General features: G+C 41.8%; 1 protein-coding gene across 1 annotated transcript; it reads right to left on the bottom strand.

Moving 5' to 3' along the window:
- Positions 1–943: 943 nt before the first annotated feature.
- On the bottom strand, positions 944–9,971 carry LOC125482832 (alpha-aminoadipic semialdehyde dehydrogenase-like). The gene is made up of 3 exons (XM_048595340.1): positions 9,708–9,971; positions 6,970–7,045; positions 944–1,274 (listed from the first exon to the last, which is right to left on the bottom strand). The coding sequence occupies exons 1-3, from the start codon at positions 9,928–9,930 to the stop codon at positions 1,220–1,222; spliced, it is 354 nt and encodes a 117-aa protein (XP_048451297.1). The 5' UTR covers positions 9,931–9,971; the 3' UTR covers positions 944–1,219.
- Positions 9,972–9,977: the final 6 nt, after the last annotated feature.

The raw sequence follows: 9,977 nt of genomic DNA, 5'->3' as shown, positions 1-9,977 counted from the left end.
GGTGGTGGTGGTGCTGATATCCACAAACACATCCTCGCCGATAATTGTATTACAGTTTAGTAGTTCGTTGAGGTGTTCTCTCTATCAGAAGCTGGTATATCTTCTCTCTCAGAAGGTGCTATCCTTACTCCGCACCGGTTTGAGGCCAAGGGTGTTGGGTATGTAGTTTGCCTTGATGGCACTGAAGAAATCCCGGGAGTCATGTGAGTCAGCAAGGAATTACAGCTCCTTATTTTTCTTGGTGCACCATTGGTTCTTGATTTCCCTTGTTCTTCTTTGTAACTCTGCCTTTGGCGTTTGAAGAGTTCTTCTCTTTGCCTCACTGTTGACGTTGTTTTGCCAGGCACGTGCTTAGGACACCTAAGTTCTGACTGCCGAAACAAGTTGTCTTCACCCAGCTCAATGACAGGAGGTCAAAAGAAACATTTCAAAGACTGCCTGAAGGGTTCCCTCAAGAAATGCAATATAGATGTCAACGCATGGCAGACCCTCACTCAGAAGAAACCGACTTGGAGGAAACCCCTGTATGAAGGGACACATTTCTTCATGACAACCAGTTGCCAAGAAGTACAGAAAAGCAACCAGAAAAAGAAATGTCAACAATCTATAGGTCAAGTACCACCATCACTTCCTGGAAACACCCACCAAATGTATGGTTGGAGATGTGGCTCTAGGATCAGGCTCATCAGCCACACATGGACCCACTGAACCCGTGACCAGTGATATAGAATTTCCTACGTGGAAAGCAAACTCATTAGCAACTGATTACCAACAACGATGATACACAGTGCAAAGTGTGGATAAGCCCTACGGTACTTCCTGTCATGCCCGGTAGAAGTTACATTAGCAATTTCTGCCATCAAGAACTCAAGGGGGAGAATTACATTTTTATGGCAAAAATTTTGTTTAAAAATCTGTTCAACGAAACAAGACCACAAATGAATAATTTCAAAAACATCAAGTTTTATTTCCCATCTTAGATGCCACTGTTGGGAAAGAAATAAATGAGTTGTCGAATCAGCAGAAAAAAAGAATAAACGTAGTGTCGAATTTCACACAACTGAAAAATGAAAGAGTATATAAAAGCCCATTTCTGATAAATCACAGGTGTAGTTATTCCACATCATTCACATGATTTTGTTCCTCTTCTGTAAAATAGCCTACTTTTCTTGTTTCATGGTGAAAATCTTGATAGCTGCAGAAACGTCAGTGGCTCTCATTACTCAAACTTGATTCCTTGAGCAAGAGGAAGTTCCTTGCTGTAGTTGATGGTGCTAAGGGACAACAAACAAAGAGTTACTTGCAATCAATGAAGCAATCATTATCTGAGGCAAGGAATTTTTCAGAAAAATCAGAAGGATCCTCAAACTAATGTAATGGCAGTCATGGGTTAACTCTGGACATAGAGGGGCAGAAAAAAAAACTATTTTAAAAATACTTTGAAGGAGCTTTATTAATTTTGGAAGAGGCATTACAGGTCAATGGCATTCTTGAAGTTTGCAATATCTCCTAGAAACGGGGGCTTTCTTACATTTTGCTTTATTTTGACAATAACACAAGTTACAATAACACAAAGAAAAGCAAGAATACTTTGAGAATGGATTAAAATGGGAGCTATAGTAATATTTAGTCAATAAAATGTATAAAGTGCTGGGAAGGTTTAAGTATTAATTAGCATCTTTACCGATCTTGAATGATTAAAAAAAAAACTCGTCAATATGAAATTCTACAAGCTAAAAGTGAAATTGAAATATGTCCTCAAGATTAAAATCAATTGACTGAATGCACTTAAAAAAAATCCAAAGAAAGTGAAGACAGGTTTCTTGTTCACCAACATCAGGCTTTTAACTACCGCATACACTATCCTTGGAACAAGTCATTTTATGAAATGAGACTTCATCACTGCAAAATCCTGATCCTAGATATTCTACTAAGCAAAGTTTCACAATTGTTTTACTGACACCTATAGGTCAAATCTGCATTTACACATTCAGAGTAACCAGTTGCGTTGATGTAGGGGCTTTAATGTAGAAAAGCCACCTATTTTCCACTTAAGCATCGTGACAAAAATGGACACAGAGTAAACAGTAGAGGCTCAGCGCTTGATGAAAATTCTGGGTTGTAAGGAGTGTCTTAAAAAAAAAAGGGAAATGGAAAAGTTAAGCATTTCATCTTCAAGAGGAACATCAAGGGGAGGCGACGGCGACTGAGCTTGGGGAACACCTCTTGAGTGAAGGCAATTGCATGGCCTCACTCGGGAGACATCTCGTATGGAGGGACTCAAGGTCAGCCCACAGTAAAAGCCCAAAACAATGCCAAGCCTTGGCCAAACGGTTAAAACGTTCTTCAAGATCCAGGCCAGTAAGCCATAGTTGCTGCCGGCATGCGAATTCAAGGCAGCCCCAGTAGGCCCAAATTGAATAAGAAAACTCATAGGCTGATATCCAGCAGAGTGCACACCATGGAAAGTCCACCTTCATCTGGTTTGGAACAATTAAATTGCTTAACACCACCCAAATCAAAACCAATCAAAATAAATATTCCTTTACTTTCTAGCCTCCTGATTTCTACCTCTATATTTGCCCATAAGGCAGATGGCACCCAGTTCTAATGGAGGTCGATACTGGAGCAGCCATTTGAGCAATCGCAATACCAGTCTTTTAACAAACTTCGCACTGGACTCCAACCCTTAAATCAGCATACGACATCAACGAGGCTGAGAACCTATATCTGGGACCCTTTACAGATTAAGGGTACAACGTCAGTTCCGGTCTCTTATGAGAGGCAGCTGTTTCAGTTACCACTGATTGTAGTAGAAGGCTCAGGCCCAAGGCTGATGGGGCGAAATTGGTTGAGAAAGATTCACCTAGATTGACTCAATATGTTTCAATTAGAAAATGGCTGCCTGAGTAAAGCCCTAACTAAATACCCAGAATTTTTTCAGGAAGGTCTAGAGACTATCAAAGGAGCCAAGGCCACCTTGCCTGTTGACCAGGAAGCAATTCCATGATTCTGCAAGGCCTGCCCAGTGCCATCTGCCTTATGGGCAAAAATAGAGGTAGAAATCAGGAGGCTAGAAAGTAAAGGAATCATCAAACCAGTCTGGTTTGTGGAATGGGCAGCACCAGTCATACCGATTGTGAAGCCTGAAGGATTGGTTTGCCTTGGTGAGGATTTTAAACAAACAGTAAACCTCTTTTCTCAGTTGGATAAATACCCAATCCTTCACATAGAGGATTTATACACAAAGGTGGCAAGGGGGCTGTCCTTCATGATGCTGGACATGAGCCATTTGGACTTGCGGTAGATGAGGATCCCCAGAAGTATGCTCTAATTAATACCAATAAAGGTTTGACCAATACACAAGACTGCCATTTGAGGTATTGACAGCCTGTGCCATTTTTTAGCAGACGATACAGAATATTTTACAAGGTCTAGCCCAAGTCGCCATTTATTTAGATGATGCACTAATAACAAGGAAGACCAATAAAGAGCACTTAGAGAACTCGGACATAGTCCTTAGACGTTTCTCCCAGGCGGGCGTTTGCCTTAGAAGGGAAAAGCATGTGTTCCAGCACCCCAAGTGACCTACAAAGGCTACAAAGTCGACAAGACTGGGTTACACCTATTGGAAGATTAAGTGAGGGTGATCAAAGATGCCAAGACTCTCACGTCTGTACCAGACCTTAGGTTTTTCCTTGGGCTGGTCAATTATTACGGAAAGTTCATACATAACCTGGCAACCTTTGCATCAGCTCTTAAAAAGGGTCACTTTTGGAAATGTCATGTACACAAAACCAAGCTTTCAGGGAAGTGAAGAAACAGCTATCATCTTCCCGAGTGTTGGCACACTACAATCCCAAGTGTAATCTGGTGTTGTCATGCGATGCCTCCCCATACGGCATTGTATGCTCGTAGATGGCCCAGCAAACAGGAATACCCAATGGCATATGCATCCAGGACTTTGGCTTATGAGGAGTGTAAATACAGAGAAGGAAGGTTTGTCGGTCAGATGTCCAGTTAGGAAGTTCCACCAAAACCTTTATGGGCATAAATTTGTAAAAAATAACATTCCACAAACCCCTACTAGGTCGACGTAAAGAGAACAAGGCAGTGCAGCCCATAGCTTCAGGCTGAATTCAGCAGTGGACTCTAATATTACGGGCTTATAATTACAAGTTAGAACTCCAACCGGGAGGCCAAGTAGCAAACGCAGACAGATGGAGCTGCCTCCCGCTGCTGGATACACTACAGGTAGTTCAACCACTGGAATTTTATGGACACACTTCCAGTCACAGCTGACAATACCAGACTTTGGATGCAGAAAGATCGGGTCCTGGTGAAATTAAAACAGCTGGTGGTGATGGGGGAAACCAAAAGGGCCATCACAACCAGAATTGAAACCTTTTTAGACACGGAGAGACCAGATACTAGTACAGGACAGCATATTATTATGGGGAGGTGATTGTCCCAAGCAAGGGTCACCACCAAATACTGCGTGAGCTCCACCAGGGTCATCCAGGAGTTTCCAAAATGAAGATGTTGCCAAGAAGTTATGTCTAGTGGCCAGGATTGGATGCATTGTTGGGGCAGTGCCCAGAGTGCCAACAAGGTCAAAAATTACTTCCAGCAGCTCCCCCACATCCATGGGAATGGCTAGGTAAACCCTGGACTTGGTTACAGGTCGACTACACTGGTCCTTTCGTGAGATTCATGTTCTTAGTTACTGCAGACATGCACGCAAAGTTGTTGAATGTGCGTAGAGTTCATTCATCAAAACGCGGGGACAAATGATGAAAAGCTGTGCACACCTTTTGCAATATACGGACTCCTCATTTACCAGCAGGGAATTGATTATTTCCGCTAAGCCAGAGAGGTAGTTTACTTCGGGGGCAAGTATTGATGTAAGAACCACAGGAATAGCCCTGCATGGGCAAGAGGCATGGTCAATGCAAGATCAGGTCCAAATGATGTATAAAGATCAGGTAGGTGCTATGGTCCTGAACAAGCACATGGATCATACAAAAGCTGCAAACTCGCAAACAGTGCAGAAGACAAACGTGCCCGGCTCCTCGATAGCCCTTCAGACTGTTCTGGAACTTGTGGGTTCTTCCTTTCTGTCAGCAAAGATACCTCGGGATCTCAGATGGACACGGCAGATGTCACCGCTTCGATGCCTCTGCCGCCTGACGAAGAGAACGAATTTCTTGCGAGGCACTCCAGACACAAGCAAGCTAATGTGCATTACACACTGCAAATATCAGAGGCAGAGTTGGAGGAACCTGACCCGGTGCTAAGACACCCCAGGAGGAGGTACAAAACAAAAAGAACCAGCCTTTGTCCTCAGACTCAGAGGGACAGGGATGTAGTGATCGTAACGAGATCAGCCAGGGGAACCTCATAGAATGCGAGTTCCCTGATTTGGGCTGTTAATCTGGTCTAATCAGGAAGCTCTGGCTGACAGATATAAACAGGAGTGTCAGAGGCTGTGTTCACTCCGAGAGCTGGCTCTGAGGAAGCCAGACCAATGTCAAGTACGATGTGTAAGTCAAGGGTGACTGGGTGATGGGATACCGGCCTCTGCGGATTCTTTCACATATCTTATGCATGGAAAAAAAAAGTGGTCATAGTGAGTACATAACCAAATCTCCTTAGGATGATTTTCTCAGCCTCAGTACTTCATGAACAGCACCAATCTCTTGTGGATCAATTCTGCCTGTGGGCAAGTAAAGGAATTCTTATTGCTGTGCTATATTTAACTTCACTTCTCAAAGCTGTACATTAACATCATCTTTAATAATAAGAAAAACTAATGACTCCTAAAACAACACAGGCTTGGTGGGATGAATGGCATGTTTGTTTACTGTACTTTCCAAGCAGTCTGTACAACCACAGGTAAACCCAGCAGGGTCAGGGCAACATTGCTGGGCTTCAGGCCTTAAATGGGTGGAGCAGTAACAAAGCAAGTCTCTGGGTAGTGAGGAAAGGATGAACTACTTTTAAATATAAGAGACTGCTTTCCACAGTATTTAACAATGACATGAGGAAGATAGACAGAGCTCTTGAAGGATTTCCTGTTAAGCTAATGTATTCAAAAGATTTCCTTTTAAAATTATGCGGCAAGTGAAACCATCATTTGAAAATTTGCGTTTTGCTACTTTGGATTAAACCCTGTTCATTGAATTTGCAGCAACGAGATGGAGGAGGAAAAGGAACGCCAAAAAATGTAAATTTTTGAATTATTTAGTTGGTTTGTGGAGTGGTGGTTTAAGACCAATTTTTTTGATGAGAGCATATCCAGCCTCACTTCTGGTGTTTAATTGGCATTTTGCCAGTCAGTTCATTATGATTTGCTGCTGCTTTACAAATCGAAAATTTGGCAAATATTTTGCATAAATTCACTAAACAAATAGTAGATGAAATATCTCTGTCTCTGCCTACTTATCTGTATGTAAATATAGCATTTGAACATTTGGCACACCCAAGTCTAACACCTGCAAATTCAACAATACATTTTATTTCAAAGCATGGCTTAAAAAAAGGAGAATGTAAAGAAACATTTACACCGAGGGAAAATGCCTAATGCTTGTCTGATGCAATAACCAACTTTAGGTCTACCCAAGAACCATCAAAGTGATACATGAAGACAAGCCCATAGAACTGGTGGTTTACAGCAACCTAATCAATAACAGCCTGATTTTCAGCAGTAGAAAAATATATTGAACTTTATATAACACTCCTGTATAGCACCACAGAATTCAGCCTGGTGCAAGGGTCATCTGCTGGCTTTTTCTAAATTCCTGTTTTAGAGAATAGAGCTCAGATTTCTAGTTTCAAGAACATCTACCAATTTACAGATAAACCTAAAATATGAAGTTTTAAGTTCTTCAATACTTTTTTTAAAATCTCTGCTTTATTACCTGATGATATTCATTCCAAGTAACAAAGACTAACAATACATTTACGTACCAGGTAGACCTCCTCATATAGTGTTTCCAAGCATCACTGCCAGACTCTCTACCACCACCAGTGTGTTTTTCTCCGCCTAAAAACATGAGAAAAAACAACAGTATTTCAATTTCTTTAACTTTGAGTAAAAAGTAACTATTTTTAAGAGGCAGAAGTGTCTCGTATCATTAGCTTTTGCAGGGATCAACAGCATAATTGTGCAACAAGGGTTGAGGGGTTTAACTGTAAACCACTCCTTGCCCCCAGATGTGCAAAAACTCAGCTGGGTTTAGATCAGATGGCAATTTAAAATGTTAAATTGCTGAAACAGAACATGTTCACTGGAGGCAGCACAAGGGCAAGGCAAATAACTCTTCCTCAGGACCCGGGAGCAAAGGCTATATAATTGAAACCTTAGCAAAAAGTGGTTTATTATTTCGGTTCTTAATTCATCTTGGCAGGTTTTCATAGACCTCAGGAAACAGCAGAAGTAGAAGGAAACGTGAAAGGTTGAACACATGAGGGAAATGCATTTACAGCATTGCTTCTGTGCTCGGAGGTGGCAGTGTTTCTTCATGGTCCCACTAGCAAACCTATACACAACCACCTATCTCTACAATCTAATGACACCCCTCACCCCTCCATCAACACAAAACCAATATTTTCCTCCAACCTCTCTGCAACCCACATACAGCCTTCATCCTCCACTGATCATCACCGCCCGTTGCGATCATGTTTTGACACCCCATCCCAATGCCTCATAACAGCTAACCTAATAATCAGGAATCATAATTGCCCCTGGGCTGCGGCCCTGTCTGAGGGTTTTGCCACCCAACAAAGACCTAAAGCCCAGGAGCCAATCAGGCTGGTTTCAGGAACAGAAGTTGCTGGAAGCTCAGAAGGGCTGGTAGCATCTCTGAAGAAAAAAGTCAGAGTTAACATTTTGGGTCCGGTGACCCTTCCTCAGAATTGATGTTAGCTGAGAAAACATTGGTTTATATGTAGAAAATAGGGAGGGGGATGGGGTAGGGAATAAACAATAGGACAGAGCCCGAAGAGCAGTAGGATAGACAAAGGAGTTAATAACGATCTGGCTAGGAGTGTGAATAGTTGTAAATGGGGACTGTTAGTGACTAACAATAGGTAGTGTGTAATGGCAGGCTATGTGACAACAAGGCCTGGTGTGTGAGGTAGGGGGCTAGGACCTGGGAGTGTTCAGGCCCTAAAATTATTGAACTCGATATGGAGTCTGGAGGGCTGCAGGGTCCCCAAGCTGAAAACGAGGTGTTGTTCCTCCAGCTTGCGCTGAGCTTTGCTGGAACACTGTAGCAAGCCAGAGACAGAGATGTTGGCCAGGGAGCAGGGTGGTGAGTTAAAGTGGAAGGCAACAGGTAGCTCAGGGTCGTTTTTTGCGAGCAGAAAGTAGATGTTCTGGCTGGTTTCAAGGTAGGGATTCTGCTCAGAAAAGACAACGCTGCTGTAAAGTTAAAGCTACAATCAGTTAGTGGTTATAACTCGTCTCTCTTGCTCCAAACCCCTGCCCATGAAACACTGGGGTCAAAAATTCCAATGGAGCATCCTTAAAGAGGTTAGAGAGCTACCAAATCACTGGTGCTTCTGATGGAAGAAATGACATGTTTGTAGGAGGTGCTGGGTGAAAATCAAGGTTCACGCCATGAATAACAGAGTTTCAAAATTGTTTTGGAAGCTAAGTCTCGAAAACGTGTGAAGATTGTCACAGCTCTTAAACCTGAATAGCCATATTTAATGTACTTTGACTCTGCATCTTCTTAATAGGAGAAAAACTTTCATTTCCTTTATTGGAAATCAGTATGTGGAACGTTTTAAACAAGTTTAGAAACCTCGATTTAACAAGTCAAATTCCAGCTTTTTAGGGGAAAAAGACAAGCGTTTCTGGGGCTGTCGGTGTTTTCCAGGATGTAGGTGGCCTTTTAGGTGCCATGGTTAAGGAAGTCACAAAGTGACATCTTTTAAGGGAAGGAGAACAGCTGGACGTTATTTTTCACATTAGTAATAATGATTTGGGTAGCAAGTAAAATGTGGCTCTGCAATCATAGAAAATTAGCAAGCCAGATCTCATATGTAGTAACCTCCAGATTACTGCCAGTATCACACACAGATATGAGCAGAAACAGAGATTAATACATGTGAACAACGGCTGCAAAAGTGGTACAGGAGGGAGGGCTTCTGGTTCCTGGGGCATCTTTCCCTTCAAAGATGGAACCTGTGCAAGATGGAAGGGTTGCACCTGGACAGCGTTCGGATAGAGGTTCTTGCAGGAGTGTTTTGCGAGTGCCATAGGAAGAATTTTAAACTACTCAGTAGGGGCGTGGGTTCCAAGAGTGAATATTATAGAGGAGCTGTAGGGTGCATGAAATACTTGGAGATGAATAGCACCAAAAGGACTAAACATTTTGTAATACAGAAAGTATCATAATTACTTGAGGTAGGTTGCATGGAGCAGAGGATCAGTTCCGGGCATTCGTTGTCAGTATGTCGATAGATTGCCCATGAACTGCAAAATTTACGCAGGTTTATTGCAGCTGCATATATTATTCAAGTGGAAATAAACTAATATGTACTTGATCTGGAGGTTATTAATTATGCAACGTATTTCCAACATATTTTAAGACTTCTTTAGTTATATAACATGTATACTTTCAAAATTATTCTTACTTTAAAATCCTGTGACATCAAGTACCATTCAAAGAACAAGGTAAAATATACAAAATCATTACCAAAAGCTCCTCCAATTTCAGCACCACTGGTTGGAATGTTAACATTTACAATTCCGCAGTCTGAACCTTTGGGTCTGAAAAGAAATAAAAATTTGTAATTTAGTAGGACTGAGCCACAAGAAACAAATGATATTCTGAATGTTACACCAGAAGATTTTTTTTTCCAATCCACTATTTTGCGTAGTGTGTGACTCAAACCATTTCCAACTTTATCCTGCTGCATTTTGCATGTGATACAAAATATAATTTGAGCAAATTCAAACATGAACA

Source organism: Rhincodon typus, chromosome 3, assembly GCF_021869965.1.
Source record: "Rhincodon typus isolate 14 chromosome 3, sRhiTyp1.1, whole genome shotgun sequence".
In the NCBI taxonomy this organism is placed as follows: Eukaryota; Metazoa; Chordata; class Chondrichthyes; order Orectolobiformes; family Rhincodontidae; genus Rhincodon; species Rhincodon typus.
The sequence above is the reverse complement of the archived record's forward strand: the minus strand, read 5'-3'. Positions and strand labels throughout refer to the sequence as shown.

Bases quoted from the DNA above. Each gene is read 5' to 3' on its own strand.
- LOC125482832 (XM_048595340.1), bottom strand. From the start codon at position 9,930: ATGCAGCAGGATAAAGTTGGAAATGGTTTGAGTCACACACTACGCAAA. The intron at 7,046-9,707 runs GTAATGATTTTG...TCATGTTTTTAG, and splicing joins TGAAATTGGAGGAGCTTTTG to GCGGAGAAAAACACACTGGT. The intron at 1,275-6,969 runs GTACGTAAATGT...GTTGTCCCTTAG, and splicing joins TATATGAGGAGGTCTACCTG to CACCATCAACTACAGCAAGG.